Source organism: Mus caroli, unplaced genomic scaffold (genome assembly GCF_978045245.1).
Source record: "Mus caroli unplaced genomic scaffold, Mus_caroli_1 scaffold_2, whole genome shotgun sequence".
NCBI classification, from domain to species: domain Eukaryota; kingdom Metazoa; phylum Chordata; class Mammalia; order Rodentia; family Muridae; genus Mus; species Mus caroli.
The window spans coordinates 1,873,875-1,893,914 of record NW_028227257.1 but is presented as its reverse complement, the minus strand read 5'-3'; the positions used below and the strand labels follow the sequence as shown (position 1 = coordinate 1,893,914).

Sequence of the window (20,040 nt, the reverse complement as noted above, 5' to 3'; positions counted from 1 at the left end):
ACCTGGCCTATCTCTATACATCAGACCAGGATCTTAATTGCTCTTTACCCGTGGACCATCAACCTAACCGTGTTTTGCTTTAATGCTTGATTTGTATGCTTTGTGCTAAGCACTGGTACCTGTGAGATCTGGTGTGCTTCTGAGTTACAGAATGGTTTTCTGTGGCACCACACAGTCACCTGCTCCGGAATACTGGCAAGTGTTATCCCAGCTGGCCAGCACTGAAGTGTGGGATGGGGGTTCACCTTCCTGCCTTCTCCCTGCCTTTCTTGGGGGTTGTGCACTCTACTCCCATGCAGCTTATGGCTGCAACGCAGGTTTCTGCAGCGAGCTCAGGTTCTTCACACATCCAACCTAGCCACTCTCAGAGCCTCATGCAGCCATTATCTTCTGGGAACTTCTAGTGGTCCAGTAAGATGAGCAGAGTAGCTAAATCACCATTTGGGAAAAGGAGAGACTGAGATAGGGAATCTGACAAGGTCAGAATTCCTCAGAAGCCCTGGCTACTCTCTATAGATCTCTCCACACGATTATCAAATGGGTGGGCTCAGCGGGCTCTCCAGACCTGCACACTTGTAAAGAGCTATATTGTAGCATTACTGGGTAGATGCGCCAGCCAGGAAACAAACACTTCCCCAGCGGATATCTGGGTCAAATTTCAGTCACAGCTATTCCCTTCTGTGCAAGTACCCTCCATTGCTGGTACTGGGCAGGACATCAGGAATGAATGGCAGAGCCTGTATTCCTGGACCTGGGCAGTGTGTGTATTTTTAGCCTCTGCACTGTGTGGCCATCTACACTGTGCCTAGTGTCCTCGGGGAACCACCCAGTTGCAGATCAGGAGCCTGGCAGGCACTTTGAGGCTACTGGGAGCTGAACCCCCTTCCTCCATCTCAAGTTGTAGGACTCAGGAAGAATCAGCCTCTGTTAGCTGAGGACACGCCTCCAACCCACGCGCCTCCAACCCACGCCTCCGACCCACACGCCTCCAACCCACGAGGCCTTGAAAGGTAGGGGCTACATAGAGGGCTCTGCAGCCAGGTCGCTGAGGTGCTCACAAGCACCCACAACCCCCCACCCCCGCCCCTAAACCCTCCATCAAGTACAACCTGAATGACTGAGTGAGCACGGCCATGCTGTAGTGACAGCCTGGATGCCCCAGACCAGGAGACCTCTCCGGAACAGGGCCTCAGTTTTCCTGAGTCAAGACCCTGGTGTGGAAAATATGGCTGATTTATATATAGTTGATCAAACAGGCTTTTCTGCCTTCTCTGCTGCTCGGTGATGGGGGCAACTCAGTGGGTCTCACAAAGTTGTGTGTGGGGCACGGAGGAGTGGTGTGGAAAAAGATGCATGGCGTTTGAGGCCCAGACTAACATCTCAAAGGACTCTCCAGGCTCACCAGCAATTCACCCACATACTATGCTTGTTTCTGCTTCTGTAAACTGGGGGAAGTTGTCCCACTATGGGTGTCTAGTGTGGTGGCTCATTCTCAAATTTTTGGCACATCAGAAGACTGAGGCAGGAGGTTAGAGACCAGTTTGGGCTGCACAGTCAGTTCCCTGCCAACCTGAGCTAAGAGTAAGACAGACCCCTGTCACAACCAAAACTAAAACTAAAAGAAAAACAAAAACAAAAACAAACAAACAAACAAACAAAAAACCAGGCTCAGCAAGATGGTTCAGCGGGTAAATGCATTTGCTGCTAAGTGTAACCCCCTTAATACCCATTTCCAGGACCCATATGCTTCCAGGAAGCAGAGAACTCCTAGCTGTCCTCTGGCCTCTACACATGTTGTGACATATGCACACACGGACACACATGCACATGCACCGAATAAGACAATATTAAAATTTAAAAATGTTCACAACTATTCCCAACATCCTCCGGCAGTGGTAGTAAATTGATGTCACTACAGTAAGAAGTACGTTTTATGGCTCACATTTAAGAGAAATTGTTTCACAAAACAGTACTTGTTTTCACTATATGGTATGTTCCCTTATCTCCTCTTTCATTCTATTTCACGTTTATAAAATGCCAATCGCCACCATATTTCTCATAGTAACTAATATTGGGCTCTAGTCTGATGGTGGAGACTAACTAAATTAGCATGAGCTCATACACACAAAGTTACCCACTATGCATGATGCGGAGCCAGCAACGCAAGAATGGGAAGCGATTTAGGGGGAAATCTCCCAATTTTATACTGCGGGCTGGGCTTTGGGCCGCAGTCTGAGGACGCGCGCACGCGGGCGCGAGCCACCCAAAACAGGGCTTATTTTAGGGATATCAGGCTTGGGAGCGCAGGGCTGCCCCGAGTTCCCCCTGCACTTTCTATTTCAGGGTCGTCCCCGCCGTGAGCGCTGCAGAACTGAGCAGCGCCAGCCTTGTTCCTTAGCCCCGGGGAGCAAGCGGGACTGAGGACGCACCTGGCCCGGCGCTGTCGGGGTCCAGCTCCAACAAACAAGAAAGCAGGACTGACTTCTCCGCCCTATTAACACCTGGGCCAGAAGGGTGCCCGCGGCACGCGCGGCGGGAGGAGCCTGGCGCTCTTCCAGGTCCAGCCCCCGCCCCGCCCCCGAGTTTGCAAACAGTGGCCTCCCGCCTGCCCCGCGCACGCGCGCTTCGCCCCGCCCGCTTAGTCTCAGGCCCCGAAGCCGTTCGCGGGGCCCGCCGGGAACCTGCTGGGAAGACCCGGAGAGGCAGGTCCCTGGCAGGCAGCTTCCAGATGCGCAGGCGTGGCCCCGCCCACCGCCTGCGGCGCGGCCATATTTAAAGGGAGCCGGCAGCGAGGAGCCAATGGGCTGCGAGCGTACGGGGGCGGCGCGCGGTGGCGGGAGGCCCCGGATGTGGCTGCGGCGGCGCTCCTCCCCCGCTCCCTTCAGACTCGGGCTAAGCGCCTCGCTCCGTTCCCTCTCCCGTTCGCTCGTGGCCCGCAGGCCCCTAGGCGCGGCAGGAGGCGCCTCGGCGGCGGCGGCGCGGAGCTGCGCAGGAGTGGGCGGCCAGGCCACCGCGCGGCAGCGGAGCGGGCGAGGCCCGGCGCTGGTCCCCCGCGCCCTGCGCGCCCCGGCCGCCGCCATGAGCGGCTCGTCCGGCACCCCGTATCTGGGTAGCAAGATCAGCCTCATCTCCAAGGCGCAGATCCGCTATGAGGGCATCCTCTACACCATCGACACCGACAACTCCACCGTGGCGCTCGCCAAAGGTAGCGGCCCGCCGCCGCCGCGCGCCCAACTGCCGCCCCAACAGCTCGCCGCCCCGCGCCTGCTCGCACAATGGTGTTCCCCGCTTCGGCGGGGGCTGTGGGAGGAGCGGATCAGGATCCTGCCGGTGTCGGGGGGTGGGGCGGCTTTGAAGCCATGGACATCCCCACCTGCGAGACGCCCTCACGGGGCGAGACGCGCGCCGAGGCGGGGGGCCCGGGTCCGGCGCGCTCTCCTTGGAACCCCTTGGTAGCCACCGCCCGTCCGAGTCGCGGTGCAGCCTCCCGCCGAGTTAGGGCGTCGGTTGAACTGCGGCTGTCCTGCTCTGAACTCTCCCGACCCTGTCCACTTGAGGGGTTGGTTTGATGAGAGAAGTCCAGAGTCGGTGCGCTAGTCGCGGCAGCGTGAGGGCCCAGAGCTTCTTTGTCTTCTTTCTCCGCGTTAAATAGGGCGCTTGTTTCCTTCGGCTCTCCAGAAGCGTGAGCGCCGCAGCCCGCCCGGGGTTAACGTTAGACCCTCGAGGGTGCAGATGGGAGGTTCGAGGCCAATCTGAAGCCAGCATGCTGCAGTCCTGGGCCATTCTCCTAAACCATAGCCATACCTCCTATTTGAAGCGAGGCGCCCAGACCCAGACTGGTGCTGCAGTGAAGAGCTCAGGGTTCGGGCTTTTTGTTCTCTTGAACTCTTCATGCTGCACTTGACGTGAGATCCCCCGTTGGAGAACCAGACCGAGAGTAGGCCCCTGTCCACAATAGGAGTTTGCTACCTAAAGCCTGCCACCAGATTCAGCTCAGCCCAGGAGTCTTGCCAAAGAGAGGTGTGCTAGCCTTCCTAGATCCATCCTGTCAAGGGTCCGTTGGGTCCAGGATTTCCTTTTCTGGACATAGAAACTAATGTTGGGGATCTGAGTTTGGAGATTTGTTCCCTTTGTTTCTGCAGCAACCATGGCCTGTTCTTTGTACCAGGGCTAGGGAGATTTCGTGCTTGCCTCAGAAAATCTCCTCAGCTGCAGCTTGTGATGAGGGCCTAAGGTTCCATCTGCAAAGTCAGATGTGAGAAAAGAGGTTCTGCAAAGAGCTCTGCCCATCAGAGGGCTTTCGCAGATTATCAGGGAACTTTGTGAAGCTTGGGATTCTATGGGAATTCTCATGTCAATTCCTGACATGTGGTCTTTGCCACATGGTGCTGTATAGGTATTGTCAGCGAGCTCGAGTAGCTGTTAATTGTGAAGAGAGTGCTGTGTCAGAGGGTACTCTCTGTAGTCAGAAGCTTGAGCAGATGGGCTTGGCCCAGGACAACAAGTTAACTGTCATTTTCTCAACCCCTAAGTGAGGTCCTTTGGTACTGAAGACCGTCCCACAGACAGGCCTGCTCCCCCAAGAGAGGAAATTTATGAGTACATCATTTTCCGGGGAAGTGATATCAAGGATATTACTGTGTGCGAACCTCCAAAAGCTCAACATACACTCCCTCAGGATCCTGCTATTGTTCAGGTAAGGGTCGACGCTTCTATGTGGCTGTGCCTTTACAAGAGAGGCTGGTTTCCACTTGAAAGTTGGTGTCATCTGTTTGGAGCACTCAGCTTGAGGAATTGCCCTCTAGTGAACACTGGCCTGGTTTTCACCTAGACGGTTTCTGTTCCTAAGGGGTTAATTCATGCAGAGCATACACCTTACAGGATTACATGCGCAGCATGGAGGGCCGCTAGGGAAAGAGACCTGTGCCTTGCTGTGCGTGAGGTACAGGTGCTGCTGCTGGTGGCCTTGCCTGGGCCTAGAGCATAGCAGTCTAGCTTTGAGTGGCAGAGTATAAGTGGCGCATCGGGTGTTTCGAGGGTGACGGGGATGGTTCTCTAATAGTTTTCTGTTGTGGTAATGCATTATTGTTGGACACTAAATTTGAAAGTCTTAAGCTAAGCCTGACTGCCTGGTAGGTTATACCCCAGGATTACAAGGGGTGGGTAGGGCAATTAGATTATTATCTTTTGTAAGTTTAGACCTTCGTTGGCTTCTCCAGTTCAGACTGCCCTGGGTTCTGAGATGAAGCTATATTTAGAGAGGTAGGAGTAGGTAGGGTGCAGGGTTGGCACTTGAGAGAACCCAAGTCAGATTTCTGGAAAGCTTGATGGATAGGTATTCAAGGTCTCAAAACAGGGAAAGTAACAACCAGACTAGAGGAGGGGTGTGGGGACAGGCCGTCCTCATGAGCACTCATCCCGGAGGCAGGTTGGTGGGCAGGTGATGAAAGACACATTGGAGATGTGTAAATAGTTTCTGGCCTCACAGCTGTCCCTCTTCAGGGAACCTTTCTCCACCTAAAAGTGGCATTTCCTTGTAAAAATGTCAGATTGCTATTGGCAGAGGGCAGCTGTAGGAGTTTTAATTCTGGAAGGAGCTCATGCAGCTGTAATGAAATGTTTGGGGAAGGTCTGTTTGGCAACAATGGAAACTACCCAGGACTCCCTACCATAGCAGGAGTGCAGGCAGACAGACCTGGCACCCTCTTCCTGTCTGAGAATGTGCTGTATATGGAGATTTTGAGGGTACCAGGATGTTGCAGCACTCTCACCTGTATTGTATGTCTCATTGTTCAGTCCTCCCTGGGCTCTGCCTCCGCCTCGCCCTTCCAGCCGCATGTGCCTTACAGCCCCTTCAGAGGGATGCCACCGTATGGCCAGCTGGCAGCCAGCTCCCTGCTCAGCCAGCAGTATGCCGCTTCCTTAGGTCTAGGTGAGTGACCGTTTTTGTGTGCTTGACTACTCTTACCGTGACAACCGTGCAATGGAGTCATGCACCCTGAGAGCCAGTCTTCATGTCCCTCAGCTGCTGGATTCTTACATCCTAACCACTCCTGATAAGTTACCCAGCGCAGCATCAGCGCGTTAGTGTTGACGAGCTGTTTCCTGAGACTGAGCCAGCATTGTTGAGTTTGCACCAGATGACATAAATCAGAATGCCCCTGGGATAAGAAGTTGTGGTGCAGCTGTAGTTTTACAGATGAGATCTGTCTGCGAGCCCACTGATACCCTGTTTCCTGTTGTAGCATAGATTGGTGTGTTGCAAGAGCCCAGCTCAAACGTGGTTCCACTGACAGGGCTTACTACTCCCAGAGAGCAGCCCTGTCTTTGGCCTTGAAGCTGTGTTCAAAACGTGGCGAGTTGGGCACTGTGTCAGTGCTAGGGAGGCAGAGCTAGGCAGACCCTGAGACTGACTGACCCACAAACTGAACCTAATCAGTGGGTTCCAGGCCACCTGAGAGACCCTGCCTTTAAAGAGGTAGATGACACCCAAGGTTGACCTATGGCCTCCACATAAGTGTGCACACGTGCATATATGTACACATACATGTTCCCCCCATTCCTAAGAACAGAGAGTTTGCATCTTGTCCATCCACCCTTCCTCAGACTCCAGCATAGGGTAGCTGAGGTAGGGATGTTAATTAAGCTCCAGACCGATGCTGTGGGCCACCTGTTGTGACTGCTGTTCTGATGTGGCAGGTGATGTTCTCAGCCTGGCTCTAAATACATCATTTGAGAGGTCACTTGGCTCTTTCCGGGCTTGCTAGGATAAGACAAGTATGTCCTGACTTATTTGTGTGCTTTCTCTTTGCTCTTCTCTCTCTCTCTTCTTCAGAGAAGTTGGTAAGCCCTCCAGCCTCAGCCGCTGCTTCCAGCCCTAGTTCTTCTCCATCTCCACAGCCTGTTTCAGAGCTTGACATGTCCTCAGAGCCACCTCAGCTCACTTGCAAGGGTAACAGCAGTTTGGAGAACTAAGTGCATGCTGTCTTGTAGACTGTGAGAGCCAGGGGTGAACAGCCAGGATGGCAGGGGCTGGGATAGAGCACCCATTAGGCCCAGGAACCAGGGTACTGCTTGCATTTGGTCAGAGTCAGCGTTTGACCTGTTCATGGCTGTTGCACGGGAAGACATAAAGGTGTTTGTTGGGGTTTTCTAGGTCTTAAACATGTTCTGAATTGCTGCTGTGGGAAATTTCCCAACAAGTCAGATGTAGTTCTCTGTTGAGGACATTCCAAGTGGGGAGCCCCAGGTGTCTGGCTGCAGGAACAGTGCCGTTGTGAAAGCCAGCTAGTCAGAGCTGCTGTGCGCTCACCTCTCTGCTGAAACACAGGGCTTCAGGACGCCTTCACCTTCCTTGTGTTCTCCTGCTCAGATCTACTTTATATGTGGTGTCATGCTAGTAGTTGGCTCAAGCCATCATCATTACACACCTCAGCTCAGGAGGCCCCCAGGGGTTGGGGCATAGCATGCTGTCAGTCTGTGTATGTGGGCTCTTAAGTCCTGAGAGCATTTCTGTATCTGAATTAGGATATACAGTATCTTTTCTAATCAAGAGTTGTGACTGGAGATTCTCCTATTTTTCTTAGGACTGGTCACGTAAATTTACCCATATGGCAAAATTGCTTCTTAAAAGCACACAAGGGGTTGGAGAGATAGCTAATGGTTAGGAGCAGAGGTTTATTTATATTCCAAATGTTTCCCTCCTTCCTGGTCCTCTCTCTCAAGAGTTCTTCACCCTATCCCCTCCCCCCCTGCCTCTGAGAGGGTGCACCCCAACCTTACCACCCTCCTCCAGCATCCTCCTTCCCTGGGACATCAAATCTCTATAGGATTAGGTGCATCTTCTCCCACTGAGGCCAGACAAGTCAGTCTTCTTCAACATTGGGGGGGTGGGGGGGTGCGGCAGGGGAGGGAAAGGCCCAGCTCTTTGGTTAGCGGCTTACCACCAACCTTCCTCGTGTTCTCTGGGAGCTCCCAGGGGTCCAGGTTAGTTGATAACTCTTGTTCTTCCTATGAGGTTGTCATCCCCTTCAGTTCCTTCTATTTCCACTCTTCCATAGGGGTCCCTGACCTCAGTAAAGTGGTTGGCTGTGAATGTCTGTATAGATGAAGTATTTTTAAAAACCACACACACGAGCGACTTCTGTGAAACTTTTTCCTGTTTGTTTCTTGGAGTCGTTCTTGCTGAGTGAGATGTCTGGCCTGAGAAACTGGCCAGCTCAGTTTCTGTTGGGAGAACCTTGTGGATCCCTGCCTCTCGAGTATCTCCAACCCTGTCCCTGGAGTTTCTCCACATCAGTGTTTTCCTTTTTTGTTTTGCCATGATCAAAGCTTGTGCTTCGTGTCTCAGTCCAGTTCCATAGCCTGAAGAATGTAATGTTCCCCTGGGTCACAGACCTGGGACAGGTCAGGGGCAGCAGAGAGTACTGGAGGCACTTCATGTTTCTTCAGCGGCAGAGGATGGTTTGTGGGCGTGGGGGGCCATCTCCCACAGTGGGCACCTGGCAGCCCATCCTTGCTTAGGAGGGACTTACTCTTTTAAGAAACTGGGTTGTTAACCTTTGTTGCAGTTTGTCCTCATTCTGGTTTTCATAAAGCTGTTCGAGAACTTAGCTTCAGAGTCTGACCACTGTACTTCCTAGAAGATCCCATGCTGGGGTGGTGGTTCTACAGCATTTCTTGAATTCTGAATTTGTTTCAGGGTTCTCAACACCTTCAGGGTTGGTCAGAGCTTGCCTAGAAAGCCCATTGGTAAACCTGGGGGAGTTCCCATTGGTAGCACAGTGACTTTGCTCTCCCTGTAGTTCCTTAACTTGGAGCTCTAGGATTGGTGCCCCTAGAGATTGGCTTTGGTGCCACCCTGTGATTTGGTTTCTTTTGTCACCTTGGACCAGCTTCAAAGGGAATGGGCCAGCCTGGGAGAGTAAACCCTAGGTTCAGATTTTTTCTAGACAGTATGTCACCTCTGTCCTATCCCCAAGGTGCCAGCCAGAGGAGAACTGGCTGAGGTGTGGTAGGTAAGCTTTCTTGGCTCAGCTGTTTCTAAACTTTCCTTCTCTCTCCACCTCAGGAGCTGGGTTCCCATCTACCCCAGTCGGCAAGAGCCCCATGGTGGAGCAAGCTGTCCAGACTAGTTCTGTTGATAACTTGAATGCTAAGAAACTGTTGCCCAGCAAGGTCACCTCGGCGACACAGCTCAATGGTCGCCAGGCTCAGCCAAGCAGCAAGCCTGCCAGCGGTACTTGAACACTGATTTCCCTGTAGTTTGCTCTGTGTTCCCAGTGAAGTTTCACTGGGTTGTGTTTTAAAGCCTTATCCTAGCCCAAACCACATGCTTTTGCAGGCAGGCCTATGGGCAGCCTCAGTCCTTCCTGTGGGCTGCATGTGGTGGTGGTGGTGGTTGTGGTGGCATACTTTGGTGGCTGGGTGCTGGCTTCTGGCTTCTGCAGGAGCTTTCCCTCACTTCTCCCTTTGCACCTTAGATGTAGTCCAGCCGGCACCTGTGCACACTCAAGGGCAGGTGAATGATGAGAACAGAAGACCTCCACGGAGGCGGTCAGGTAACGCCCATGGCCACTGAGTCCATAGCCATGAGCAGCAGGCTGTGCTTTGCTTGCCTGTGCTGGGGACTTGGGATTAAGGTGGTCTTCAGTGAGCTGTGCCTTCTTTTAGTGTGTGTGAGCTGCTTTTGAATTCAAGCTGGGGAAGAGTTGGTGACTTCAGCCAGGCTGTTTTTTTCTCCATGTAGGCAATCGGAGAACAAGAAATCGTTCCAGAGGACAAAACCGTCCAACTAACGTTAAGGAAAACACAATCAAGTTTGAAGGTGACTTTGATTTTGAGAGTGCAAATGCCCAGTTCAACCGAGAGGAGCTTGATAAAGAGTTTAAGAAGAAACTGAATTTTAAAGGTCTGATTCACTTGAAAGTTCTTTCCCAAGAGAATCCTTAGAGCATGATAAGACAGGAAGACTGGTGTCACTCGGGAATGAGTTGGGGTCCTGACCAATGTACAAATTGGAATAAACTGAGAAATAAATTAGATGTGTTGGGTGGGTTTGTGAAACTTGTGAGGAAAGGCTTTCTTTGGTATGAAATATTCCAGTCTATGGCTGCAGAGTGGACCCCCAGCAGGAGAAAACTGGGTAGTGTTTGTTTCTGGACCTTTGTGCTCTGTCTTGTCTTTTCAGATGACAAAGCCGACAAGGGGGAAGAGAAGGACCCAGCTGTGATGGCGCAGAGTGAAGAGACTGCTGCTGAGGAGGATCTTCTGGGGCCTAACTGTTACTATGACAAGTCCAAGTCCTTCTTTGACAACATCTCCTCTGAACTCAAGACCAGGTAAGGGCCTGGGTGCACATAACTAAAATGTCCTGGCACTAAGTCAAGCTTTGGAGCTTATATTCAGAGTGGGTATTCTGGGATCTTACATTCTATTCTACGTGATAAGCACAAGAGACCCGGCTGGGTTGACCTTACCTGCCGAGGATGTGCTACCAGAAGCTTCTGGCCGTCTCCGAGCTTAATCCCGACTTGCTGAGGGCAGGTCTTTGCACTCTGTGCTTTCCTCCAAGAGTTCCGTTCATGCTATTCTCTCTGGCTGATCTGCCCACCAGCCTGGGAAGCCCTTGGAGGACCTTGCTGCTTAGGCAATTGGTTGATCATCCTGTCTTTGCAAGTGTTGGAAGTCTGTCATTGTGATTTGTGTCAGCTGTATGAGCACCACAAACTGTATGGTAATCTTCACAGGAGGCATGGGGTACAAACTCAGACCCAGGAGTCCTGTTGGTTGAGTACTAGGCATGCTGCCAGCCATTGAAGAGCAGGAAATGAGCTAGGTAGCCTGAGTCATGCACACACTTTACCAGGGAAGCAACTGAATCAGGAAGACAAGCGAAGAAAAGGACTTAGACCCCGCTGTATCGTTATCATGTGCAAGAGCTGTGACCAGCGTTTGGCAGCAGGAGCTGTGGGAGTGGAGTAAGGGACTTTGTAGGTGAAGCCAAGACATGCATGTGGCTGTGCATCAGAATAGCCTGCAGGGTGATGGCTTGCTATGTGCTAAGTGAGGGCCCAACCAGTCAGGAGAACTTGCTGATCTGTAAGTCTTTTGGTCACAGTGGTCTAAGCTGGGCTGGTATGAGAGAGCTAGATAGCTCAGATGGAGGCTCAGACAGAGGGTGGTGACCTCATGGCTGCAGGAGGCCTGATTCTGCTGTATGAGGGTCCAAGCTCCCAGGCAGCAGCCCTGCCTCTAACAACTGTGGCAGAGGCCATTCTTCTCTGAACTGTTGAAGGACAAAGCCTATTTCAGAAACGTTAGTTGTTGCCCACCATAGTCAGATCTTAACATATCTCATCTCGGTTTAGTTCTAGGCGGACAACATGGGCTGAAGAGAGGAAGCTGAACACTGAGACTTTTGGAGTGTCAGGGAGGTTCCTTCGTGGCCGCAGTTCACGTGGTGGATTCCGGGGAGGCAGAGGAAATGGGACAACACGGCGCAACCCCACTTCCCACCGAGCTGGGACTGGCCGGGTATAAGGGTGCAGTACAAGTGAGTGGGGAACTTTCTGTATCCTTGGATAGGAGGGAGGTGAGGGAGCAATCCTGCCTGCTCACAGAAACTGCACCACTGCATGGATCGTGACCCTTAGAATACCACAGGCAGGTCCTAGGTGCAGTGAGCACCATAACCAGGCTCCTGCTTTGTCTGAATAGGAGGGCCAAGACCATGGCCATGACTCAGTCATTTGTGAGCTATGGGCTTGTACAGTGTGGTCTATAAGTGAGAATGGAAGCCCAGTGGCCACTGAGTCAGGGCCTGTTAGCTCATTATTGTGGAACAATCTGGCTGGGACCATCCCTGTGCAGTGCCATGTGGTATGCAGAGGGGCCAGGACTTCCTGCCTCTACTGCCTTCTGGGCACCAGGGGGAGGAGGACTATAGACGGCTGCATAAAAAGGAGCCTGTTGGACACACTCACTTCCTGTCCTCACAGGGTCCAGCAGAGGCAGAGGTGCTGCCCTGAAGATAAGGACAGAAGGCAACGCTACAGTCAGCAAAGAGAAGTGAACCTTGTGTACCAGCCTGGAAACCCTCATACTGCTACTTAGTTTGGACTTAACCTAACTTGGACATGGTCTGAGATTTAGAACCACTTGGTTTTGGGGAAGTATTTGTAGGTGACCTCTGAAGGTGTATTGACCTACATTTCCTTCTTGGTTGCACACAGCCTAATAGTAAGGTTTTGGTATTTTGCAAAAAGGTTTCTATAGGCAAAGGCTCAATCCTCACTTTGTAACTTTTTTTTTTTTAATGACAGCTTTGACTCTTAAAATGGAACCAAATTTTATTTGGCACATGTGGTGTCCAAATGTGTCTCTGCAACCCATCTGGCCCCTGGTGCTGCTGGCCTGGTACCCCAACTGCTAAAAGTGGGAAGTCTCAGGAGCCAGGCAGGGCCAGCACAGGGTGAGCCAGTCACAAGGGGTGGGAGGGCCAGGGACGGGGTGGGGGGGTGTTCCATGGATCATGTTGTGTAATGAACCAGTGATGTTCAATGCTGGGGGCTAACGGGATGAGTGAAGTAGTGGGAAGGGCGTGAGTGTCACATAGAGCCTGCCTGCCTTCCACAGGCACTGAAACCCAAGGCAAGCTCGTGTGGTGTGGTGTGTCCGACCTTCCTGTCAGCTCAGCCTCTGGCTGCACTTAAGTGTTCTCATTCACTTTTAAATGAGCCAGTCTTTTTTTTTTTTTTTCTTTTTCAAGGTCACTGGCCTTATTTCCTTGATTGTAAATAGTTATGTGTTTATTTTAAAGGTGGTGGAGGGAGGGCGGGGACATAAATTTGTTGCATGAGTAAATGTGTCAGATCTTCTCTATAAGCATGCATCCTTTGACTGACAGGGCACTGTTGAAAACAAGCACCTTGATAACCCAAACCCTTCAGAAGCCATGGCCACAGCGCTTCAGTGCTGTGCTGATGAAGTCACGGCGTGAAAACTTGGCTTTATCCTTGTAGGACTTCAGAGCTGAGAGTAGAACATAGCACTGGGGCTACTGTTGGGGTAATGCAAACTAAATAAACATTGGACTCTTCAAGTGCTGCCTCTGTCTGTCACCTGTGTCTTGCCTGTCAAAAGCACATGCAGGCTAGGATTCAGAGGTACTTACGGGGAACTATATGGTGCACCAGAAAAGTGACCTGGTGGCCACAGACAAGTAGACAGGGTGGTTCTTGCTGGGATGAACACCCCAGTCCTCAAGAGAGATGCATGGTCCTCAGGCTGGAGGAGCCTGAGGGCAGGAGGCCATCAGCCTTGGGACAGTTGACAAGAATGTATGTGCTAGGTGGAAGACGCCTAAAGCAGAAGACTGAACAGGGTTTCTTTCTGTGAGTCAGGGTTAAACCACACAGTGTTGTGCTAGGCCTAAGTTTGACCCAAGTTTGTTTTTACAAAACTTGTAAACCAAGGAAGGGCAGGGGAAAGCTGTAAGCTAAAGCAGGTGGCAGGAAAAACTGGTCTAGAAGCCAAGAGGAAGTACATTCTAGCCAAGGGAAAAAAAGGGTAGCCTCATGGTTAATGTAGAAAATATGACAAACAGGAAAATGGATTGAGCACTGAGCTGTTTGGGGTGGTATGGGAGATGGAGGTTTTCCCTCCAGGTTTGTGTATGTGTGTATATCACTGAGTATACACATCTATCATACTTGTGAACTGGAGACACTTGTAAGCTCTCTGATGTGTGTGCTGGGAACCAAACACCTTTGGAACCAAAGCCCTTTGGAAGAGCACCACCAAGTGCCCCATGTTAGCCTCACAGGGTAGGCTTTATACCACTGAAACCTGCAGGCTTTCCTTACCAAAAGTCTAAAAGGAAATGTATTGAGAACTCAGGACCTGCTACACCTTGAGTGGATGGAACAAGCACTCATGCAAGAAAGGCACCAAGATCCCATCTCAACCACAGCTGCACCCAAATGACAGGTTTTCATCACAGAGTTAAAAAATGTAGTAGTTTATTGAACTCGGACAAATGGCCACAAGGCCCACAGCACCGAGGCTTGCCCGGATGGAGGCTCAAAGCTGCTCTGACCACGCCTCTTCATCAAGATGCTTTCTTTTGCTTCTTCTTTTCATTTTCTTCTTTCTCCTTCTCAATTTCAGCAACATACTTCTCAATTTCTTCAGGATTTAGAATCTGCCCCACAAGAAGCATCATGGTTAATCTCTCCACACAGCACCACAGAGTAGGGAGGCTACTTTTTAACAGCCCTGTGGAGTGCTTCTGGGAGCCAGGCATGACCTCGAAGCAGCAGAGAGGGAGTCAGATGGGAGTGGGGATGTTGTTAAGCAAGGGCCAGGAGCTAATAGGAAACAGCCCTGTGAGAAAATAGACTTCAGAGGGAAATACCACAGGGCCTGGGGAGGTTTTTCCCCAAGTCACTTCAGCCCTGTAAGCTAAGAAAATGACACCAATAAAGCAAAAACCAATGTCCCTGCACACTCATAACTGGGTGTGTAAGGTCCGGAGCCCTTCCACCCAAAAGTAGGCTTACCTTGAGAGGCTGATCCCGCCTCATGACGGCAAGTTCGATGTTTTTGCCACCTGACTGGACCACCTTGAAGAAGGCAAAGAGTCAAGGTGTGTCTGGCCTCAAAGGTGGAACATCTATTGTCCCAAATGCTGCCAAGTCATGCCTACTCAAGCAAGATGCCCGTGTACCTCCAGCCTGTACAGCAATGGCCCCTGGGGCTCAAGGCCTGTATTTCCAGCTCTATTCACTCTGGCTTAGCCTCCATGCCCCAATTCCACAGTTCAGCAACACAAGCCTCTGGAAGAGACCCAGTCACCTGAGCAGGGGATTCTACAGCACAGCACTGTTTTTCATGTTCTGCCCTCAGGCAAGCCCCAACTGACCAAGCTGTATAAAGAACCCATCAACCATGCCATTGCCACCCAGCAGGCCTACCCTGTTAGGGTTGGGGGATGGGGTCTCCCCAGTACACTCACTTCTAACAGTGCCTTGATCACAAGTTTGATGGTCAGATCATCTGTTTCAATGGCATCATCTGTGTAGTTCTTCTCCAGAAATTCACGCACCGACTTGGCGCCCCGGCCTATAGCATTGGCCTAAAATACACGTGTGTCTTAGTAGAGCCAGTCTGAGTGGCTGGCTAGAGGCTGCCTCCCTCCTTCATGGTCTACAGTTGGCTCTCCAGAAGTGAAGGCACAGACCCAAGTCCTACTTTTTTTTTTGAAAAGGCTATCACCTGGTGTTGATCCTTGCCAACAGTGAAAGTTCTTTTATTATCAAGAGCCACTTAGGGAGATTTCACTCTAGGTCCTCTCACAATCCCATTCCCCATTGATACAATGCCAAACGGGAATGTAAAATGTTTGGATTTCATACACACGTCATGGAACAAACAGGCAGTGCGTGTAAGCTCAGAGGTTATCTGTTTGCTGTTGCTAGCTCATTACCTTCCAATAGCCTAAAGTTCCACTGTTTTGAAGCGACTTACCTTCCAAGCATGGTATGTGCCCGAGGGGTCAGTCTGATAGAGTCTGGGAGTGCCATCAAAGTCAAAACCCACAATTAGGGCCGAGATACCAAATGGCCTGCGCCCATTGCTCTGTGTATAACGCTGAAAGGAAAAAAGTGAGCACCATCAACCACAAAAGTTCATGCCAGACAGACAAGTGGTTAGTGCAGAGAGAAAAGGAAGCCGCCTGCAATTCAGATGGATGGAGAGCAGCCTTCAGTGCATCCCTTTCCTCTTAGACACACCCAAAGATTTATTTATGTGCATTTGTGTCTTGTGTCAGGAGGAGGGATTAGATCTCTCGCAAATGGAGTTAGAGACTGCTCGTAAGCTACTTTGTGAGTGCTGGGAATTGAACCTGAGTCCTCAGAGCAGCTAATGTCCTTAACTGCTGAGATTATTAGAAGTCATCTCAACACAGGCTGACATGTTCCAACTATAAGCTGTCTCTAAAGTTTATGAGTGTCTTACTACAGAGTTCAGGGTGACTTTCAGCACCCTCTCAACCAGAGCAGCAAGACAAATACTCGTACTCCCCTCCAGAGAGCAGAGTCAGGGTGAATCCAAACCAGAAGGGGCAACAGACTGGCACCTACCTGCTTCAGACTCGCAATGTAGCGGGTGATGTACTCCACAGTCACTGGGTCCTCCACTGTCAGCCGGTGGCTCTGGCACTCTACCCGGGCTCTGTTGATGACTATCCTTGCATCAGCGGTGAGACCTGAGACAAAGGTTCCTGTCAGGGCAGCTCATGGATATACAACAAAGCACACCGGCTTCTGCAAGCTGTTCCAAGCAGCAAGCACATGAACAACTGTGAAAGCAGTTGTGCTGGCACTCAGTTTTGTTTAGGGAATTGAGACTTCTTAGGTTGGATCTGTGGAGGATGGTACCTGACACCTCTAGTGCGAGTTAGGCTCAGCAAGGAGGCTCCTGGACTGGAGAGTCAGGGACTGTTGCGGATACAGACACGACTAACAGCAGCAGTCAGGTCCAAGAATCCCCAGGAGAGACCCCAAGCTACAACTGCCGTTCTTTTCTTGCTCTGTAGTCCAAACTAGCCTGGAACTCAGCAGCTCATATCCCCTTCCTTTACCCAGTTTACACGTGTCACAACTGCCCATCCCTTCCAACTGGTCACCAATGCTCTGCTTGCCACCCTGGTCCAACTTATACCTGCAAAGGCCATACAGACGTTATCGTCCAAGGCGCAGATTTTTCGTACTGTTCTTTCATCCTGTAGCTTGGCCACTGATTTTTTTTCCACACCAAGAACAACAATGTCCTTTCCTCGAACACCAACCTTAAATGAAAATACATGTCACTTTTAAGAATCGTATGAGGACGGCTATTATTTTCTGACACAGCAGAACGGCGTGGGGTCAGGCACATACAGAAGGCTTGGTGCAGAAGCCCTGCAGAAAAGTAAGCCCACCCATATCTGGTCTACCGCTTGACAAACTACCACAATGAGGATCCAGATCCGCTCCTGAGGACCCGGACAAGTTATCAGGACCTGAATGCCAAGTTCATGCCCTCAAAGCACTGAGGCGATACTGTATCACTGAGACCCTGAGTAGAAGCCTGAGGTGACTAAACCCCAGGCCACAATCCTGCCTGTTCACACTGCATGCACATAGTACTGGCAGGACCTGGTGTGCTACAAAGTGAACCACAATCCACTGTTTAAGACACCCCCCCACCCCGCCCATGTAGAAGGGAGGACGTGGCCCCTATATAGACAGGGGAAAATGGGCCGTGGATGTGGAATGGCGTTTGCCCAGCACCAAAATCAAAATCAAACCAAAAAAATTTTGTAGGCTATTTGGTCATACTGCTGATGGTGTTGTTTATTAAAAAACAAAACATCTTTTTAGCTGTGGTTCAGCCTCAGCTCACACCTTTTTAGCCCAAGGGCTTTCTGCTTGAATATTGTAAACAAGATTAAATAAAGTCAATCATAGGTCAAGAGGCAGGACATGCAACCAGCTGGCCAGAAGTGAAGATTATTTAAAAAACAAAACAAAAACCATAGAGTAAGAAGAAATCAGGAGGATGGAGAGAGAGAGACAAAGGAAGCAGAAAGGAGGGACATTCAGTTTGAAGGTTTTTTTGAGTCAGCATGAGAAGGGGCAGCATTCCTGGTGGGACACTGACTGAGGAAGAAGGTCAGCTGGGCTCTTTCTCTGCCTCTCGGAGCCAGCAGGCTTTCACTCCAGTATCTGGTTCCTGAGTCTTCATTGGTAAAATCCAGCGATTGAAATTTTGTTAAAACAACAACAAAACCCCACAATAAACCCAGGAAACCTCACTTAACCCTTCAATCAAGAGAGGAACAGAGGGCTGGTGAGATGGCTCAGTGGGTAAGAGCACCCGACTGCTCTTCCGAAGGTCCAGAGTTCAAATCCCAGCAACCACATGGTGGCTCACAACCATCTGTAACGAGATCTGGCGCCCTCTTCTGGAGTGTCTGAAGACAGCTACAGTGTACTTACTTATAATAAATAAATCTTTAAAAAAAAAAAAAAAAAAGAGAGGAACAGAAACAAATGTAGCAATCCCTGAAAGGGTGGTTGGGTAGAGGGCACTGCTCATTGCCAGCTCCCTCTGATGTGGAACAGGATTCCTGGACCCAGACCTCCAGATACCAGGAACCTCCCACAAGGCTCACCAAGGGCCTGGAGTGATTTCACAAGTTCCTTCGGTGTTGATTCCTGTGACCCACATGATCCAGAGAAGCTAGCTGGATGCAGCAGGCAGCTGCCAGTTGGGAGCACTGGAGACAGGCACCCCAGATTCCAGAACATTCCTACTCAGTGCGTGGAGACCAGAGGTGTGTACACTGGTGTCTTTCTCAACCCCTTCTCCAATGTCAAAAGCAGTTTTACTTTTAAGTATGCTGTGTCTGTGCCTCTGAGTGCAGCTGCCCATGGAGGCCAGAGGTGCTGGCTCTCTTGGAGCTTAAGTGTAAGGAAGGCAGTTTTGATCCTTAGAATCTGGGTGCTGGAAACTAAACTCAGTACTCTTCAAGAGCAGATCTGCACCCTTCAACTGCTGCATCATCTCTCCAGCCCTCCAACTTGTTTTTTGAGATAGGGTCTCACACTGAACCTGAAGCTCACAAATTCTGCTACACTTACTGATCAGCAAGCCCAGTGTATCCTCCTGCCTCTGCCTCCCAGACTGGGATTCCAGGCATGTCACCGGGTGCAGTGCAGGGCACCGGCCTCACAGGTTTTTGTTTTGTTTTGAAAGACAGTTTCTCACTAGCCATATCTCTTGGGTTTGGAGTGATGGCTCAGCGGCTGCTCTTCCACAGGACCCCAGGTTCAATTCCCAGCACCCATATGGCAACTCTAGCTCCAGGGAATCTGACACTCTCACACAGATATATACATATAGACAAAATGCCAAATGCACATAAAAATAACAAATTAATAATGCACACACACAACCACAAAGTCTTTATAGTTTTAGAAGTCTTTAGGGTCTTTAGTTTTAGAAGCCCAGGCTGGCTTTGTACTTGTGAGATTTTTCGAGCCTCAACCTTCTAAATGCCAGGATTATAGAGAGGCCTGCACTTCCAAGCCCTGTCATTCCAGAGTTCTTGGGTGGATTGGGTCACCAAAAGCTTTGGGGCTTTAGTTTCAAGGAGATAAAATACCTGGGAAATGCAAGCGTTTCAAGACTCGGAACCACGTGTGTTCCGGAAGATCCGGTGACTCGGGAAAAACAAAAACCAAAACTAAAACTGTCTCACTGCTGGCGCTTACAGGTGTGGGGAGTCCTTTTCCAAATAGTGCTAAGGCCTAAACAAAACTGGGGCGCGGTGAGAGGGGCCCACCGGAACCAGAACACGGCGTCGGTGGCGCATGCGGACCCGGAAGCAGCCTGTCACCATCGCAGGGCGGACGAATCGCCCTTTGTTCACAACGCCCACCTGGGCCTAGCTCGCAGATCCCCAAGTCCCCGCCGGCGCCGGCTACAGCCAGCCTCCCGCCGCCCGCGCGCACCTGCGGCCTCCGCCGTCCGCGCCGCGCGCACAGCACCAAGATGGCCCCGGCCCAGCCCCGGGGATACGCTCGCCTAGATGCTCCGCAGTGGGGAAGCCAGGCAAAATCGCCCGGCTCTCCGGGAAGCGCGGCGCGGCCCCCGCGACCTGGTGCCCTTCCTACGTCGTCAACATTCAGCTCCCGTCACCTCCTGGGCCACCCGCCGCCAACAGATAGCGCGGCCCCCGCGCCCAGGTCTGCGTGCCCCGCTTCCTTTTGCACCCCGTCGCGCAGGCCCCGGGCCGGCTCACCGCGGTGGAGCCCTTTTTGACCGCCTCCTGCGCGTACTCCACTTGGAAGAGGTGGCCGTCGGGCGAGAAGACGGTGATGGCGCGGTCGTAGCTCATCACTGCGGACGCGCTAGCTCGGGCCGCCGCCGCTCAAAAGCGCACACTCACCGTCAGCGCCCCGCCCTCCCGGGCCACGCTGCTGGCGTCTG

General features: G+C 51.4%; 2 protein-coding genes across 5 annotated transcripts; one reads left to right on the top strand and one right to left on the bottom strand.

The window, feature by feature from the left end:
* The first annotated feature begins 2,802 nt into the window (after window positions 1-2,802).
* Lsm14b (LSM family member 14B) lies at window positions 2,803-13,102 on the top strand. 4 transcript variants are annotated; one of them, XM_021156836.3, is made up of 10 exons: window positions 2,804-3,205; window positions 4,533-4,696; window positions 5,797-5,932; window positions 6,836-6,952; window positions 9,071-9,238; window positions 9,483-9,560; window positions 9,749-9,910; window positions 10,190-10,340; window positions 11,370-11,554; window positions 12,000-13,102. In XM_021156836.3, the coding sequence occupies exons 1-9, from the start codon at window positions 2,848-2,850 to the stop codon at window positions 11,539-11,541; spliced, it is 1,506 nt and encodes a 501-aa protein (XP_021012495.3). In that variant the 5' UTR covers window positions 2,804-2,847; the 3' UTR covers window positions 11,542-11,554; window positions 12,000-13,102. The 4 variants fall into 4 exon arrangements, with proteins under 4 accessions (XP_021012496.3, XP_021012495.3, XP_029330371.2 ...); XM_021156837.3 differs by lacking the exon at window positions 9,483-9,560 and having other exon boundaries at window positions 2,803-3,205; XM_021156835.3 differs by lacking the exon at window positions 6,836-6,952 and having other exon boundaries at window positions 2,805-3,205.
* A 902-nt stretch (window positions 13,103-14,004) lies between these two features.
* On the bottom strand, window positions 14,005-20,033 carry Psma7 (proteasome 20S subunit alpha 7). The gene is made up of 7 exons (XM_021184910.3): window positions 19,853-20,033; window positions 16,726-16,852; window positions 16,146-16,270; window positions 15,529-15,651; window positions 15,017-15,136; window positions 14,562-14,624; window positions 14,005-14,203 (listed from the first exon to the last, which is right to left on the bottom strand). The coding sequence occupies exons 1-7, from the start codon at window positions 19,946-19,948 to the stop codon at window positions 14,111-14,113; spliced, it is 747 nt and encodes a 248-aa protein (XP_021040569.1). The 5' UTR covers window positions 19,949-20,033; the 3' UTR covers window positions 14,005-14,110.
* Between the last annotated feature and the right edge of the window lie 7 nt (window positions 20,034-20,040).